General features: G+C 43.6%; 1 protein-coding gene across 1 annotated transcript in view; it reads left to right on the top strand.

Moving 5' to 3' along the window:
• Window positions 1–266: 266 nt before the first annotated feature.
• Window positions 267–18,848, top strand: part of LOC144146154 (scoloptoxin SSD14-like) — a 36,092-nt gene continuing 17,510 nt past the window's right edge. Inside the window, exons 1-7 of the mRNA XM_077678120.1 lie at window positions 267–523; window positions 3,208–3,444; window positions 8,464–8,586; window positions 9,897–9,994; window positions 14,007–14,217; window positions 16,509–16,669; window positions 18,571–18,775. Of these exons, the coding sequence (XP_077534246.1) occupies window positions 498–523; window positions 3,208–3,444; window positions 8,464–8,586; window positions 9,897–9,994; window positions 14,007–14,217; window positions 16,509–16,669; window positions 18,571–18,775 (1,061 nt within the window). The 5' untranslated portion in view covers window positions 267–497. The remainder of the gene's footprint in view (window positions 524–3,207; window positions 3,445–8,463; window positions 8,587–9,896; window positions 9,995–14,006; window positions 14,218–16,508; window positions 16,670–18,570; window positions 18,776–18,848) is intronic.

The following is an 18,848-nucleotide window of genomic DNA, read 5'->3' as shown; positions in this document are numbered from 1 at the left end:
TTTGTTACCTTTTCTAGGATACGCCGATCTGCAAATATTCTGGTTGTGTTATACTTTAAAGGCTAAGGCGCTTTTATCCTTCAAAACTCAACAATCAAGGGGGAAAATAATTGTTAACATTTACCTTTTTTTACTCTTTCTTACCTGATATCTCTGCAGACAATGCCGCTGAATGTCGCGAAATGTTTAGAATGACAATGAGAACAATATTTGCAGTTGTTTTCTTAAATTTTTCTCTGTAGTTTTCTCGCAGTCGCATCAGCGGCTGCGAGAGAACGGTATGATATATTGTGTAATTCTGTACATTTATGGCCGCTTGTTTTCTTCAGATTGAAGGTGAGTCAGGCTAGAGACCTGCTGCGTTCTCCGGTCTATTGGATCACCCGAAGTGGTTGCGTCAACGCAGAACACTGCTAGAGGGGGAATGCTGCCAAGAAGCAACATCTCGACCTTCACAATATCTGACAGTTGCTGAAGCGGACTTGGATCGAGGAAAAATGCGCTTCAAAATCTCCTTTTGCAGGTCAGTATCTTGGAAGCCTTAAAATTGAGTAGTTGTACGTCATTAGTGAAATATTGGCAGGGATCACTGAATGATCGCTTTGGGTACAGTAACATATTACCGCAACTTAGAACTTCCCGCTGGTCTAAAGAAGCTGAGTAGTTCTCATGGAATTCTAAGCAGCGAAAATGACAGAAGGTGGACGCAAAGTAGACAGGACAGGCGTTAAAGACAGATCCAGGGAACAAGAATTATCTATCAGAGATACTTAGCGTAGGCATTTGCCTACTGATTGTCATGCCTTCGGTTCTGAACCATGGATTAAAGTTACTAACAATAGCAGAAGGACGGCTGTGGGGCAAATAGTTAAAGGCAGCTACATAAAAAAGACAGCGAGTGCATGTGGGAGTGACGCGCCAATCCGATTATACGCAAGCTAAATGGGTATTCCGGAAAAAGTGCTGTAAACGTCTTTTAACCATATTCGTACGAACGCCATATCATGTGCCGGTCTGTAATTCCGCTACATTTCACCCTTCTGAATTTTAGTAACCAACGCCTATGCTGTGTACTTTGTGTTCGCCGTCCGTGTTTTTTGTTTAGCATTACACAATGGTTACAAAAGGCTTATCCCCTCAGGGAACCTTCAGTGGTCATTGATTTCGTATTTAAGGAACTCAACTCAGAAAAGCTTAGGTGCATACCACTCCAATGAAAATTTACTTCGTTGTTTTCAGCACAATGAACACTCGCGGATTTCTGTTGACATTTTCAGCGACTTCAAAGCTCGTGCTGACTTTGTATAGTGAAAGCAATACTAATAGGGGGTGAGAGCAGATAAAGCAATGTAATTTTTTGGGTTAGGTGACGCCCCCCCCCCCACTAAAAAAAATAATATTGTGCAATTATTTAACAGGGCGGCGCTACACAGCGAGTAAAAATTAACGGCCGTTGAAATACCTCTCTTTATTCTTTATGCTACTTATACACGACTCATATTTGCGACGTAAAAGTTGCTTTCTGATTTCTTCTCGGCTTGTTCTCACCAATTTTACTAACTTGCACAACTTTCCAATTTACTTTACCATTTGGCTTCAACCCAAGTGCTCATGGAAGTAGGATATCTCTTTTACTAAGTATAAGTCATCAATCTTTGCAATTAGTCACTTTTTTCGCATGATTTTTTAGGTGAAACCCTTAGATCTATTTGTTTTAAGCCTGCGCATTATGAGGGGCAGAAAATTGCGCGTCGTAAAGAATCCAATCTCGAGAAGAGAGCGCGTGCCGGGAACTGGAAACAGCAATGCCCTAACGGGCGTTGGAGCAATGCCACCTTGACGTTTTCAAAGCCGTGCGGCAGGCTCGGTGACGTAGCGCTACTGTGATTGCTCCGGCTGCGCGCAAACATACTGTAGAAGCAATGCGGCTGCACGAGGTTTTGCGGCTGCGGCCTTCTTCCACCTTTATGAATTATTTGGAGACCAATAAAGGTATATGAGTTTACTTTGGGGTATCAAACAAGCGTCGGCTTATTTATTTGTGAGTGCCTGGAGGTCCGGACTTTTGTTTTTGAGACGTGTTCTCTTCGTCGCACACTTTGTTATATGAGCAGTCGGCAGACATTCTTGCGAAAAATGGTAATGCGACACCACAACACGTACTCAAAACCGCTTCAATTTTGTATCTTTCCTCGCAAACGTCGAAGTCAGACGAGTCGTCGTCGGAGAGCAATTCCACCGTTAGCTCAGTCACGAGTTGTCGCTGGATTGGAAACTTCCCAAATTCCGCTCGTTTGGAGATTTCCTCGACGGCAACATAGTTGTGGGCCACAGCATCTACCACTGTCAGTGCCTTCCCCTGTAAATACTAAGACGGAAGGGCAAGGAATTTGTTGACGGCGCCGTGCTGCTCTTGTTTATGGTCAGATCATGTTTGCAGCTTTCACAAGCAAGTGGCACCCCAGTCATCTGCAGTGTCCCTGCAACGTGTAGACTGTCAAGTCCGGCTTCACAACTACCGAGGAGGTGATATTGGGCGCTTTGTTGTCAGTATTGAGCAGCAAATGAGGCTGTTGTTTTTAATAGCGTGTCATAATTTAGGCTGCATGCATCTGACACGACCAGATACTTCACGAAATTAATCTTGTCGGCTTCTTTCTTTTTGCGGGCAGTGGGGACCTACTGGGGAGGAGTTTCTGCCGAAAAGGAGTTGTAAGCATGTTCGTTCTGCTTCAGGATATTTTCGTCTCGTTTCTACTTTGGAAAAGTACCTAGAACATGAAACTAAATGAACGACACTGCGTCCAGCCGAAGTCGTAGTTTGAGAAGCGGCGCTGTATTGTAGTCCAGTCAACTCGTCACTGGCTTCACAACCCGGTCGCAACCTTCCCGAAACGCTTGCGGATTAGCGTCCTTATTCTCAAACAACCCCCGGGGTGTGAAAAAACTGTGTAATTTGTTACGTATTACCTACGTTTCAAGCAGAATATGGCCCCAGAATTGTTCTCACAAAAGCCTCTGTATCAACCTGCTTCAACTGCTGTTTTCAGGATCGCAGTAATGACATTTACATTGTTGTAACGACACCACTCGTATCGTAGACCTGTTGGGCTGTGGTCATGCAAGATTTGAAATAAAAATGCAGAAAAAAATGCTTTTAAGAGCTTTGGCATGCGCCTTTTACTGTTTTCCTTTCTTGCCTCGCAGCATAGTACAAGTCACGAGATTTTTTATGATCAGCAGTGTACTTCTCATAGACGTGGATGTGGCACACTCCACGAATTCCCAGAATGAGCGCTGCTCAGAGAAGCTCCATATAGAATGCGAGCCGGAAAGCAGGTCGGCTTCAGCAGAAGTAAAGCCGCCGCTTCCACCTTCCCGCCTCGGAATCTACAGCAGGTGGGCGGTCAGCACTGACGCGGCGCCTTGTGCACAAGTTGCCAGGTAAGAATATATTATCTGGCTATATTTCCTCAGCAAACGTATATCAAACTCAAATTCGAACTCAAAACGGCTCGTTTCCGTTGTGTCATTGGGAACTGCTAGCGTAGCCAAGTCAAGCCAGCGCCCCATGCGGTTGCTCCGTGAAAGCGTGTAATCGTTCTGTCGTTCCGAGTGTAGGGATGCGGAGAGCGGCATTGGGGAAACGAATATGAACAAGCTCGTGAAGTCAATGTCCCGTACGCTTGTGGAGCAAAACATTTATTAGCTCGTTTTTATGGGGAGGGCTGCGGGGAGGGAGATATGCGGGAAAGAATAACGGCCTCTCGCAAAGAAAATCATACAAGGAGGCACTGGCTGCATCCAAGTTCACTTCCCGATCCGGCCCACAGTGCCCACTGCGCCGTGTAGCGCCTACGTTAGTCTTTCGGGGCAACGCTGTGCGCGTTCACTGTGTGCTCTAGCCCCAAAACTCAGCTTTCGCTTAATAAACTTGGTTTAACCACTTCTAACTGCCGCGGGATCGATAGGTAGGGTTTACGTGAGAAATGAAAAACTCTCTTTTAGGTATGAGCGCCGGCAACACTCGAAAGAAATGAAATTTGTTCACACCTTTCGCCTCAACTCTTTGTCACCGCTTTGTCTTATGCTAAAAAGCTACGCTGGTCATCCACCGTCACAGAATAGTATGGCTCCCAATTTTTTTTTTCTTCCGCAGCATCACAACAAACGTGACAATGTGTTTACGTATCTATGTATTTATTTTATATTTATAAAATGCCTCCAGAGACCCTAAAACAAGAGGGTATTACACAGGGGGTGTGAAACACGGCGGAACTGAAGCCATAACGTACTGCGAAACAGATCGAATGCTTGGAGAACAATGAATTCTGGAAAACTATGTTGTGGGTGCCACTGGATAGTAATATGGCCTACAAATAACAAGTAAACATGCCAACTAAAGAGAAGTCCTTAAAGCGGCCATGCAGACTAAACACGTTTGCTTTGTGCGAAAGGTTTTATGTTTTATAGTGCCTCCAGCGCTTGTCCGGAAGCAAACAATGCTTTATTCACTGAGATTTTAGTAAATTTAAAGGGACCATGCAGAAAAAAAACACGTTTGGTTTATTCAGAAGAATGCCTCGTTAGAATCATACTGACACCACTTTTACGCACACTTCGCGCAAATAAGCTATATAATTAGGAAAAAAAGAAATGGACATGCGACTTATAGCTCATTTCCCGCAACAAAACCTTTGATCTCATATGCTCAGCTGTGCGATTTGCTGGGCCGGCGAAACAAACGCCAATTAGGCAAGGCTTATAATCTTGCAGAATGAGCTGTTTGCGCGTAAAATATAGCATATTCATTTTAAAGCAGTAAGAATGGAGGGGTAAACAATGAAAGTTACGAAAATACACGTAAACATAGAAGTAACGAGGCGCACTGCTGTTGGTACTGGGCACACCATGCTTGTTTTAGCTGCACAGCAGTCCGCCGCTTTGGAGTTGTCTTACACAACACTGGCCAATTGGCGCAAGCGACGTTGTCTTGTTTGTCGAGCATACCCCATGTTTCAGGAAACGTATACTCTCTACCGTAACAAAAACAAGCCAGCGGCAAATACGGTCAAAAAATAAAGCAACAGCGGACAACAGTGCGCGGCTCAGTGTGGTAGCGCCGTCGTGAAGGAGTGACGTTAAGCAGTTCTGCAGAGCCTAATGACGCACTAAAAGTTCGTTTGAATACCCGCCCTTGTGACTTCATTGCTGACGTCAAGAAAACACACGATGCAGCGAGAGAATCAAAATTTCAACCAAATTTCTCAATGAATACACACGATTTGCTGCCAGACAAGCGCTGTGGGCACTATAAACACGAAATATTTGGGATACAACTTGTATTTTGTCTGCATGGCCCCTTTAAGGTAAAATTTTGATTCTCACGCCAAATCGTGGGTTTTAATGACGTCTGTAATGACATCGCAAAAACAAGTCTTCAAGCTAAATGTGGTGTGCTGCGGAGCCTTGTTTACCGTTAGTCTACCTAGATGGCGCCACCATACCACGGCCGGCCGTTTTCTCCTTTGCTTTGTTTTTGACCGTATTTTTACCTGGCTTGTTTTTGTTCAGGTTGAAAATAATTGTTTCGTGAAACATGGTGCCTCCTCGACAAATATGGTCACGTAAGACTCCTTCGCTTACGCCAATCGGCCCCGAAGTGCCGTAGTGCTGTGCGGCTGAAACATGCATGCACTGTGCGCGCAGTACGCATCGGTACTTCTATGTTTACGTGTACTTTCGTAACTTCGCTGTTTACCCCACCATTCTTAGTGCTATAAAAAGAATGCGCCCTACATTTAAGCGCAAGTAGCTCCTTCGGCATGGTTATAAGCCCTGCCTAATTTTCTTTTGCTTTTGCCGGCCTCAGCAAATCCCAGAGCTGGCACATATGACCTCATTAGTTCTGTTTCCGAAATGAGCTAGTGGGTCACATGGCCATTCCGTTTTTTTTGTAATGATGTAGCGTATTTGAGCGCAGTTGTCGTTAAAAGTGATGTCAGTACGATGCTAATGAGGCAATTTATCCTGTGAACCAAACTTCGGTTTTGTTTGCCTGGTCCCTTTAAATCAGGGCCAGCACCACGCAGTCAGAATAAACCTCAATTGTTTACATTCTGCTACGAAGCCAGCATAGCTTAAGAACTTATGCTACAACAGAAATGTGTTTGAATTCGTGCTAGTTGCAGCACGGCCCTTAGTTTTCGCTTCAAACAAGCGCCATGCGTCCTTGTGGGTTTTGGTGAGGAAGAGAGAGGGACAGCTGTAATGTATAAGGAAGGCGTCAGTCCGGTGGTGCATGGAACTTCATGCGGTGGAGAAAGAAATACTAAGCAAAGTGAAAGTACCAAGCAATTCGAAGATATATAAAAAAAGGAACGGGAAGGGGTAGACGTGACGAAAAGCAGAAGTTAAAAGCTAACCAAGGGGCCACTTTCAACCTAAAGCTTTACTCCAATAAACGAGCTACGCAATTAGGGTGGCTGCTTTGAATTGGGTAGTTTCGTCCTAAATACAAGATAAAGGGAAGAGAAGGTTACGAAAAGAGTGTTGGAAATTCTTGGGGTCTTTTCTACCTTCTAATATAATTCTGGCGATATTATCTTACATTTCACGTATATTTCCCGTTTTCCAGCATGAATGCTCGAGTTTGTAGGTTTCGAACTCATGTCTTTCCGAAACGAATTTTCGCTCAAAACAAGAACAATAATATATTGCCTACTATTGGATGTCGGCAGCTCGAGGCGCCGGTCGCAACATTACCAAAAATTTGATTTCACCAAGTTGGGGGAAACTAAAATGAGCTATGACGCAGGGAGTTCGGAATAAAGGTAGCTAAGGTATTTGAACCTAAATCCCAACTTTAAATATTCAGGTTGAAGGACGTTAAAACTGGAGCTCTAGTATTCTGCCAAAACGAAGTCAGGCAGACACTTCAGACAAGGTCTACGTAAACGTCTGCAAGAATTTTTACATTGCATCCTGCGTAAATATATTTACACAGGATAGTTAAAATAATTACAAACCTGAAAGAACGATACAGGTATACGCCTATCGATGTGATAAGCTATACTTGGCTTAATCGCCATACGAATTATTTCCGTCTCCAAGTCGCTAAAACTTAGTAGGATAGTTTTTAACACAAAGTTATCGGCGCGTCCTAACAATTCAAGCAGTCCTGAAACTTATCAGGAAAGTCAAAATAATCTGCGGCTGGCTTATTAAAGCTAAGAAAACCAGCAAGCACACTCAGAAGCTGCCGTTTTGACTGTACTTCATGAGCTTCGATATTCCTGAATCAATAAAAGATAAAGTTCTTTCTGTTAGTAATTAGCAATCTAATGTCAGAATTTTTGTGTTGCAAACTTTCACTAAAATATTTCGGCATTTCATTTTCACAGACTGTTTCTCTAAAATGGTTGGTCAGCTGCTTTTTTTCCTACTATGGTACTTCCTATTGGTTTGTCACTCGTTTAATTAAGCGTACTTAATAGTCCAAACTACTTACGTTGGCGTCATTGCCAAGATTTAGAGTTAAAAAACAGACTTTTTAATCACACCACTTTCACAAACTGTGCGTCATTTTTGTTATATTTCTCTCTTTTATTTCTGCTGTTTCTTCCTCTTCCTTCTGCCCGGTATCCTATCGGGCCTTTTATTTCCCCCTTTCCCCCTTCCCGCTCCAGGTAGCATGTCGGTGTCGAAATTCTTGCAAACATCTCGGCTTTCTCCACTAATAAAAAGCCTTCTCTCTCTCTCTCTCTCTCTCTCTCTCTCTCTCTCTCTCTCTCTCTCTCTCTCTCTCTCTCTTTCTCTCTCTCTCTCTCTCTCTCTCTCTCTCTCTCTCCCCTGACTTTAGTTATGTACGTTTCCTTTTATTGTATTCGTGTTTATAATTCTTGCCTATACTCAGAGAAAAAAAATGTATTCAATCGCCGATTTGAACAAACCGTTTTCAAAACGTCATCGCTGCTCATCGACAATTATTTCAGAATAACCTAGCTGGAATTTGCCCTTTTTTAAAAGAAGTGCTGGTCCTAAGTCCCACCTAATTGTAGCGTCCTTATTCCCAATACTCGAAAGCGGCGATTGATGGTCAGTTTCCGCAATATTATCAGCCTCACATTAAAAATATTCAGCGTACCAGGTATTACGAGAATTTAATTTCTAACGAGAATTTAAACAGACGAGAATGTGCTGTGGCAGTAGAAGTCTTCAAACTTTCTTCCAGGTGCAAACACCAGGCAAAATAACAGGAAAACAACTTTCCGTAAATTACAAAAGTACAACATTTAAATTGGTTTTATATTCTTGCCTTATATTCCCCCACTTGTGTATCACAAATCATTCGCTTAAGTTAGATGCCTCATAACCCCGAGCCCCTGTTAAGCATGTATAAGTAAGTTTCTGGTGTACGTGTGATAAACACAAGTGTATTATCTGTTACATTTTTTTGTTCAGGAAAATCTATGCAAAAGGTGGCAAAACTGTGGACGCAGCCATCGCGACGCTTCTGTGCATGGGAGTCGTGCTTCCTCATTCGATGGGAATAGGCGGCGGCTTCATAGCCACTGTTTACTCAAAGCAAGTAATACTTTTATGCTCCTTTCCTTGGCACAGAATTACGGTGTCCGTCTTTATTTGTATCAATCAATCAATCAATCAATCAATCAATCAATCAATCAATCAATCAATCAATCAATCAATCAATCAATCAATCAATCATGAAGCCTGAATTTGTGAAGGGTGGGTAGGAGGTGGCAACGTCCTGTGATCGTCAGTGTACGGGGGAACAGGCGGAAATATCGACCGCGCTGCACGTGCAGGTTTCATTCAGAGCTGCCAAATGCAGTTATGTCAGCCCATTCAAAGCGCACGAGGGCCGAGGAATACAGGAGGCAAAGTGTAGTAGGTCAGAACTGAAGCCATCTCGTACATGGTCATATCACGTGCGGTGAGATTTCTTCGTTCGAGGACTAATTTAGTGGCATATAATACTCTTCCTGACATTTTGGTACCTATTAAAGTAGTTAGAGGATATACCTACCACAGTGACTACTAGCCAAGTACAGATTGAAACACAATTTTTTAAAACACGTATAGTTTTTGGAATTTGCAAAATAGCCACCTGAATCAATTCATTTATACAGTGTGTTGCGACGATAACTGGAACACTTTAAAAATTTTTCCTGAGCGATCCGCCGCTCTGTTCACGCTCAAACTTCACACAAAGGTCGCATTTTGTGGTCTATTTTGTTTGACACCGGGAACAACAACGGTACTTACCTGTTTATTCGGAAAATAAATAAAAACGATTTTCGCCTATGGGAAAATGGCGGCGATTTGGACGTGCGAGCCCGAAAACCGGGTTTTCTGATCGTCTGTTAGCTCATTTCTAGGTGCATTTTCTGATCGTCTGCTGCACCATTTGGCTCCGTACGTGAATCCCAAACATGCGTTTCACTCTGCAGGTGGTTCCGTCGTTCCAACATCAACTTGCGCTGGCTCGCACGTCCAAATCAGCGGCCATTTCCCATAGGCGAAAATCGTTTTTATTTATTTTCAGAATAAACAGGTAAGTACCGTTGTTGTTCCCGGTGTCAAACAAAATAGACCACAAAATGCGACCTTTGTGTGAAGTTTGAGCGCGAACAGAGCGGCGGATCGCTCAGGAAAATTTTTTAAAGTGTTCCAGTTATCGTCGCAACACCCTGTATATTATAAGGGCATCCCCTGGTAGGGAGTTCAGTCTGGGGTCTAAAGTTACACCAAATTTTTTTTCATTATCACGAGTCACGTTTGCCCGTCATAGACAATGTGCAGCTGTTAGTGTTCCAGACCATCAAATTTCTTATTGACAAGGCATGCTCAAGTGACATCCTTATTTCTTACAGAAACACGTCGAAAGCGGAAGTTTTAGTAGCAAGGGAAGTAGCACCAAAAAGCGCCACGAGAGATATGTTCCAAAAAAGGCCTTTCTCAAGCATATTTGGTAAGTTAATTGTTTACGTAGCGTGCATAAAACAGGTAAATGTACTCTATTAAGCCTATGTATGGCCTGCATTCGAAAACCTATACCATAAGGAAAACTGGAGGTACCATGCCGCCAATCACATGCATTGACGCTTTAGCGCATGCCCTGTAATTGGCAGGCAATTGATAGGTTTATTTAAGCTGGTAACTACTTTTGGGGGTGACAAATGTTCCCATGTGTGCTGTATTTGTCGCGAAGGCCTAAAGTGTTTCGTCATAATATTGTTACTACCACAGATAATTTCAAGAAACAAAAAACAGTTGCACTTCGTCGCGCAACATTTTTCGCATATAAAAATCACTGTTGCAACTGAAGCTATCGACTTGAACGGCGTTTCCAGAACAGTGGGCTTCGTCGTTCTTATCGCTATGCTGTCTGGGCAAAAATTAAACGCAGTGAAGCAGAACGAGCGATACAGGCTTATGCAAATGACAATCCAACCTACATGGACATGCCCGTGCGTCCATACATCACAACGACCAGTCTTGAACATGACCAAACTGTAACAAGAGGATTTGAGTGAAGGACATATGAAAGCCTCTGAAAGTATGCTGAATGTTTCTGTTTTTCAAGGTAGGCTGAGGTAACTTTATATGGAGGCAAACTTGAACTTTCAAGGAACACTGAGTTCCCTTCAAGGAATGCTGTCACAAAGTTACATTACAGACTACCCAAAACGAACGTCGCCGTAAAGAATGATGGCACTTCGAGAGACGAAACTACTCGATATGGCCAATTTTTTCAAGGTTTTGCAGTGTAAAAGTTGTGTGTGTGTGTCAATATTGCATCGTGTTACCAAAAAAACTGTATAAAGCGGAGTAGCCACATATGTATGCAAAACGTCGAGTCGCAAGTGACTGAGTGGGTATTTGCGTACGTTAAAACATTGCGACGTCTTATGGCAAGCGAAGCGATGCTGAAGTAATTGCTGAATGCTGCCATTAGCACACAAATAACATCATGGACACAGGGAATAATGCTGTATAAACATTTATTAGACGGGCGCGGGCTCTCAGCTTTTTCCGAAGCGATTATGCACATGGAAACGTTTGGTGAGTATTTTTTGTTGGTATGAAACAATATTTAGGCGATAAATACAAAATATCTAAGCCAGAAGCGTTTCTTTCGACAAAGAAAGCCTATTTTAAGGTGCCCCACAAGGGGTCTTGGGGGTCGATAGGGTCACCACGCAGCGGTCATTTATTGAACAAATGCTGTTACGTAGTAATCGGACCTTGATTAAAGCCTTTTTACGAGCGCAAAACACCAACAAGGCACAAAAACATCTTCCATTTTGGTTGCGCTCACAGAATGTCACATCTTTCTGTTATACCTGAGGGTAAAGTATTAACACACCCGGCTCGAAGCTCACCGGTCCTTGGTACAGTAAGCGCAGGAGCAACGACGCGTGATCCCTCAGCGCTCCGTTTCCCCACGAAGAGTTTTAGCAGTTTGACTTTTGTTTTCTGGCTGCTGAAGCCAAAACGTTTTTTAGCACCCACTTTTTAATTCTCTTTTTCTAGCTAGCCTCAAAATTGTTCATGTTACGGGGAAAAAAGCAGGTGCATCTCCTGGTTGTGGCAACGACCACTCCTTCCAAGGTGTTTCATTTCATCGCTTCCAATCAAGGTATAATCGTAGGAAAACATGGTTGGATGCACTCAGCCTCTTGAGCGAACCATGTTGCCTAGTGTCCTCTGCTTTTACCGTGTTACCGGAAACAGGAGCGTCCGTTTTGCGCCGAAAACGAAGGACATATTTTAGCACTGCAGTGGCGGTTTGCGTATTCCGTCTTACCGGCTGCCGTAATGCAAATAGCGACATCTGTTGAATTAGTCTTAAAGCAAATGAAAAAAAAAAACGTCGTTGCCGAGAAATGTTCACTTACGCTTGAAAAAGCTTGAATCTTGGACTTTCCAGATTAGGCTATTACAGCAATTATTTTCTTTGAAAATAGTCATAGCCATCTCCCGCACAGATTTATAAAAAGAAAACACGATTTCGGTGCCGCTATCTAGTTTCCGCAATGAACTCCAAACACGGAGAAAAAGGAAGCCTAGGCAAGGCCTTGACGTCTGCACTGAGGCCAGAAAAGCCATCTTTGAAGTCGCCATTCCTTGCTTGTGTTTGTCGCACACACACTACCTTCCCCGCCGTCCCTCGCTCCGCTGTCGTCTACTTGGTCTCCTCGCGTGGATCATTGGCTACCGGCTGGGCTTCACAGTGACGTAGGGCCTCGGTGGGCCGGCCTTCGGCGCTATTACTGGAACACCGGATGAGCGTGACCCCCCTGCGCATGAAAAAAACATGTGGCGTCCCCCACACTTCCCCCAATGCGCCTTCTCTAACCTTTTCTTTCTTCCACGAGGCAACATAACGTTAACTAGAATTCACGACTCCACTAAATATTTTCTCAAAAAAGCAGTAAAATGTTTTGTAATAATTACGCAGAAACCTACATTACTTTGACCAGCACCATAATAAAAGCGTAAGAGAGACGAAGCGGGCGAAGCTTAGCACGATTAGGCGAGGCAATTTTACTCGCCCATTTAAAAAAACAAATCATTCTTTTTGTGCTGCTGAGCATCACTTAGCAAGGAGAAAGTAATAGGCAACCTCAACTAAGATTACTTTTGTGGCTCTATCAAGCATTAAGCTCAAAACTAAATGCGTTTTCTCTACTGAAGGGGCGAGAGTACACTTCGCGGGCGCAGGGAGCTCGGTATCGGCGGTAAAACCTGAGCGGTAAGTTAGCGTTCATAGTAACTTTCGCGCATGCGGAGCAGACTCACGCAATCACACTATACGATTGTGTAAGCGCTTCAACGGTGTTCAAGGATTAGGCAACAGGCGATACCTCCAGCTCCAAGTCTAATGACCGGAACGCTAGATCACCATCTCGATGCAACGCGAGCGAATGCATGGCGAACTGCAAAGCATCGTGCTCCCATGTGCGACCCCCTTGCTGAAGTAAATAAAATCTAAAAAAAAAGTAGTCTCGGCAACGACGACGCTTCAAACAAACTAGGTCTGGAGCGTCACCGTCAGAAATCGCGGAAATGTAGGCGACTTTTGGCTGATCAACATGAAATGCATGCTTCGCCTCCGACTATACGTAATCGCAAGTCACCGAGGCAACAAATAGCCTTACCATGGTGGAGCAATAGCGTTTGCTTGTATGAGCGAATGGGCTTACAATTTTTGGACTTGCCTCTACAAGAACTAGACAGTAGATTTCCGACACAAACAAAACCCTTTTAAATTGATCTCCGAGGCCCCTCTTTAAATTTTTACTTAACATGCCCATGAATGGCAAGTAAAAACATTCGTTACTAGCCTTTTTGTACATGAAATAAGAAACGTGAACACGAAATTCATGTTCTACAAACAGCTAGTGAAATGGAATATTTTGCCATTACAAGTAGTCACAATTTTTTATTGACGATGTGCTTAACAATTTAGGGCATGAAGTGCTCATTTTCGGAACCAGGTGGAACTGTTATAAAAAAGAGAATTATCGCAAGCAGCGGCAAGCTCTCGCTTTCGATCCTAATTTAGGGAACATTGAGAGGCGTCAAACATTTGCGCTTAATTGCTTGTCGACATTTGTGGGCAGCAGGTTTACAGCCAATGAGTTCCCTTTTTCTGTAATTTTGTAGAGCTCTTCACTAACCGTGATTTGAACACAAAGCAATTTGACCTTTAGTGCTAGGTGCGCGAGTAAACATCAGTGACCACTGGAAAACTTCAGAGTAATTAGACATGAAAGCAAAGTCATTTCGCGCAATACTAAATGCGTCGCATGCCTTTCTGCCAAACATTGATTCTGTTTCTTTAAGGTGGTTCATTCCAGTTCATCTGTCGATATCAATCCCCTCTTATATGTGCACAAATCAAGTTAGCCACGCTAATTCCAAAACCATACAGAGCTGATGATTTCTTCGTCAAAAAGTTAAAAATTGCAACGCAGGAGGCCTTGCGATTGCTGTTCCGGGTGAGCTTCGCGGTTACGAGGAGCTGCACAAGCATCTGAATGGCACACTTTGTTGGAAAGACCTCTTCGAATATGCTGTTCGGCTGGCGAAGTGTGGATTTCCTATGGGCGCACATCTTGCGAACGCCTTACAAGAAGGAGTAGAGAAGCTGAAGAAGATGAAGAGGACACTACCTCCAACCTTCAAGTAAGCTTCTTCGTTGAACGCCCAATCCGCAATTGGTTTATTGTAGCTTCAGTGAAGGGGTTTACATACGGTTAAAATCTTCGGGGAAAGAGGGAAAAACATGTTTTCAAATAACCTTTTAATCCTTTTTACCAAAACTTTGATGTACGTATGTTATTAGCTTTCTTGACACTGCGGCGGCAAAATATAAATATCGCTGCAGCAAAAAAAAAAAAACACAGTCGAAGAAATCCTTTTATGAAAAGTTGCTAACGGGAAAAGCACCAGCCGGCTGTGCCTGCGAGACACAATGAGCCCTCAGATAAGGCAAAAAAGAGCAGCATAAAATAAAGTCTAAAACAAACGAATTCGCCAAAGAGGGCTGTGGCTCAGTCTACATTAGCTTACTTTCCGGATACCTGAGACTGAAGGTACACATAGCCGAGAGCTGTTTTCTTGTTTTCTTCCAGGAACATTCAGTCTCCGAACTGTAGTCGTACGGCTCGGTGGTGGATTGGGTTTCTCCATTTTTAAGATTCGTGAAAGAATACAGCAGTTTTTTTCTCTTCCTGTGGCGATTTTCAATGAATGTGCTGTTCTGCGTGCATTGCAAAATATGCAACAAGCTTTTCATTGCACTCCTTCCAGAAGCATGAAAGCTGTACCACATTTACGCTCAATACCCACATTCTTATTTTGTTTATTACAAATATGTGCCCGTGAATCAACCCGGGCTTTGCAAGCACCTACAGGTACCTTACACGTTAGCCTGTCGGAGGGCCTACGCCGTGCTTCAGTACCCACGAGGAAACTTTCACGTGGTAAAAGGCGTGCATAGAAGTGATCCAAACAGGAAGAAGACAGGACGAGCGTTATACTGAATTTTCCCATTGTACCCCATTTACACATAAACCGAGTTGCCCAACAACACCTACTTTTAAGCACAGGAAACCTTAGCTGGCTGCACGGACGGAGTGAAAACGTTTTGCTATGCTTTCTAGTATTATTTTTCCGCCCGCCTACCAGCGTTCTACGCCCTTCTTTTGCATGGTCCGGAAGTCCTCCAAAAAGCGTACAAAACATTATAACCATAGCATTGTCATCATTATTCATTCGCACTGAGTTACTTCTTCCAGATCATCTCAATTGATGATTTTTTCCCGTGATTAAGCCTAATTTATTGTATTTCTGTCTAAAAAGCATCAAAAGCGAAATGCTCTAAAGCTTTCCGTAGCTCTGCTTCTGAACTACGGTACAAACTACAATACCCCAGATGATTGCAACTAATGTCCTGACTCCTCTGCAGGGCTATATTAACAACAACGAGGAAAACATTGCGGTCTGTTTGATCGCACTGTTCGTGACATGCATACACCAAAACGTCTTCTCTGACGCCTGGTTTCCGAAATAAGAGAAGTTTTACACAGCTTAAAGCGTGAAAATATGATCACAGCCAGGCTTAAATTCGAAGCTAATATCTGAAAAGGTTTTGCGATAGGTGGCGTTAGGTGGACACGGTTGCGTGTTGCCCTGCGTCTAATTTAGCTTCACCTTTCTCTACGCCCTTATTAGAGAGAACATTGTAGTAGCAATTTGGTTTTAAGTATAGAACGTTTATCCGCACCCGTGTATGGGGAATCGAATTTGGTGCTTGGAATTTTTTTTCTTCAGGGTGGCTAGAACCCAATGAACATACCGAATACCACACTTGAAGGATGAGCTTGCGCCCATCACCACATTAAAAATTCTGACGCTGTAATGCCATATTATGCACAAATGTTGACAAGGACAGTGCGAATAAAAAAAGAATGCCACATAAAAAAAATCATCGCGCACTTTTATAACGAATCTGTCTTGTCACTTGTAGGGAGGCAAGAGAGATACAAGCGACGTACAAGCCAATCAGAAAGATAAGTGCCGGACCTTCGCCACCCCGCGCTAAAACGGTGTGACTAGAACAAAACACTTAGCACTCATTGGATACCGCAGTATTGCAAGACAAACTTGAAGAATCTTGGAAAATGACGATCACCTTCCAATTCATGTAACCTTAATCATTAGCGCAGTTTCGTGGTCGTACTGCTGTACGAATGAGGTGTAGCTTTCGGCCACGTAGTTATATCACTTTGGCTACTCTTGCACGCACTGCATTAAAACTAAATGAGCCGCCCATTTATTGTTTATTTTGCCAAAAAGTTTTCAAAAGAAACCTTCCGCTACAGAAGTTTGTAATATTCAAGAAAGTCAATCGCTGTTTTTTCTTTCCAGTAACAGTGAGCACTTACCAATAAGTAGAGTCTTTTTTTTTTCAGTCGAATATTTAACCGAAGCGGCACGCTGTTGAAAGTAGGACAAACGTTACTTCAAGAGGACCTGGGACAGACACTCGAAGATGTGGCAAACAGTGGAGGAGCAGATTATTTCTACGAAGGAGACTTTGCTGTGAAGCTCGCTGAGGAAATCAAGAATAATAGTACGTGCTTTTCATTTATCGTCTTAAGATTTCAATAACAGCTTCAACGAATACTAAAATTAAAGCTTCATATAATCCTTTGAATCTAAAAAACGGATGTAATAGTTGAACACTGTTTTAAGCATTTTACTTGTCGATTTGATAGAGTCGTTTTCAAAATAAAAACTTAGACAAACCTGATAAGATAATTTACCGTGCCCCAATCAGTATTTACAAGCGGCCATGGCAGAATCCGCTCAGTCTGCACGCCCGCCTTTTTCTCGTCGTCTTCGACGACGGGCTATGGTGCCACGGGGCACTGTCCACCTGTCCCGTGACAATATAACTGGTTGTCGCGTTCATGAACTCGTTTCACCAAAAGACGGGCATCACAAAACCTTTGATACCAGTAGTCGCTACGCGTATTCGTGTACTTTCTGTGAAACCACACTTCCCTGCGAAACAAGCACTTTAGTTAGCGAGAGATCGCATTGATATGATATTCGGATAATAAAAGGTGGTGGTCGTGCTTATCCAAGCAGATTATTTATCGACTGAATTATCAGCACTTCCATTGCAGTGGAGCTTACCAAAAAATTGCCGAAAGAGGCAGCCGTCCGGCCGCGAATTCGCCTCATTGATAAAGTCAAAATGTCCGCCTTTCACAAAATAGCCTTTACGAAACCCTGCTTGTTCATTAGGTTGACTGAAATCTAAGGTTGCAGAAATTCTGTTAGCGATTACCTTTTGCGTGTTACGATTTTGCGTGCGCAGTCACTGGAGTACTATCCAAGGAACGTCATCCCGCAAAAATTGTTTAAATTTGTTAAGTATTAGCCGAGTTATCGCTCATTAAAAGGAGCCACCCATAAGGCCTGGGGCTCTCCTCCTCTAGTAGCTCCTCCGAAGCACTGTGGAAGCCGCGACGTCATCGACCCGGCGCAAGACCACCGAGAGAAACAGGGCAATCCATCACCCTCCTTGATGTACGTGCAGTCATTGGCTGCGCCAAGCCCTGCGCGCGCTTTTTTTTTTTAGCACTCGACGCACATGCTCCGCCCACCAGATTCCGGTTGCACGGTGAGCGCTGTCGCTGTGGTTCGCGTTCCCGGCGCCGCACTGGGCAGTGTCTCGTGCGTCATAGAGGCGCGTCAGAGCGGGAAAGAACTGCGTCAGAGCGCGCAAGTGTGGCGGCAAGGTATGGTTGGTGAGCCAGGAGAGAAAGTGAAATCTTTTTTTCGTGTTTGTGCGGCCCCTGCTTTACGCAGAGGTGTAATATTTGGTACACGTTGTCGTGAAGGGGTACTCTAGCGATTGCGCGATTGAAATGGCGACCTTCGGAAGCCTATTTAGGGCCCCTTTAAAGTCCTTCTTGTCACCTTTCTTATGAATTAGGATGATGTTCGCGTACACCCAAGATTCCGGTACCATTGCAGTCATTAGGCATTGCGTATACAGGTTTGCCAGTTTTTCCGCCTCAATTTGTCCGCCATCCTTCGAGAGGTATGCTCTTATCTGATCCGCAACAGCTGCTTTGCCCCCTTGCATTTTTTTGAAATCCTTCTTCTTCTGTCGTTACTGGTGGGATGTCTACCTCCTCTGAACTGCTTCCTCGTCCGGTACATCTTGCATGTCGCAGCTACTGTACAGGCCCCAACGAACTCCTCGGCCACTATAACTATTGTATCCCTATTTGTGATGGCATTGTATTAACGTTATGTTCTAACGTTGTTCTTGTTCTAACGTTACGCAACTGCTTGTCAGGTCAATGAGATCGTGGATTTTCTGCACAAACGTTTCCATGAGTGTGCTTAGTGTTGTAGTTCCGATAGATGTTTTGTAACACAAGGCGCCATTTAAGTCACTATTTACTTCATAAATAGTGAGAAATTGATGCGCAATACTTTTTTTTATTTTTGTAGGTGGTATAATTACCACAGAAGACTTGAAGGAGTACAAGGTGGATTGGATGCCCGCCTTGGAAGTGTGCTTCCAGGGCCCATTGACTATGCTCTCCGCACCGCCCCCCGGTAGTGGACCTGTGCTGGCCCACATCTTAGGTATCATGGATCAGTTTCGAAACTCTAGCCACGAGTGCTTGGAAGACATCGTGCTGACATGGCACAGGTACAATCTCTTCTTTCGCATGTTTAACACGTCTAACTTTACATGGGACATTTTATTTTATAGTTACGTATGT

This window comes from Haemaphysalis longicornis, unplaced genomic scaffold, assembly GCF_048455015.1.
Source record: "Haemaphysalis longicornis isolate Haplotype H1 unplaced genomic scaffold, Haemaphysalis longicornis Haplotype H1 scaffold_7, whole genome shotgun sequence".
Lineage (NCBI taxonomy): Eukaryota > Metazoa > Arthropoda > Arachnida > Ixodida > Ixodidae > Haemaphysalis > Haemaphysalis longicornis.
The sequence above is the reverse complement of the archived record's forward strand: the minus strand, read 5'-3'. Positions and strand labels throughout refer to the sequence as shown.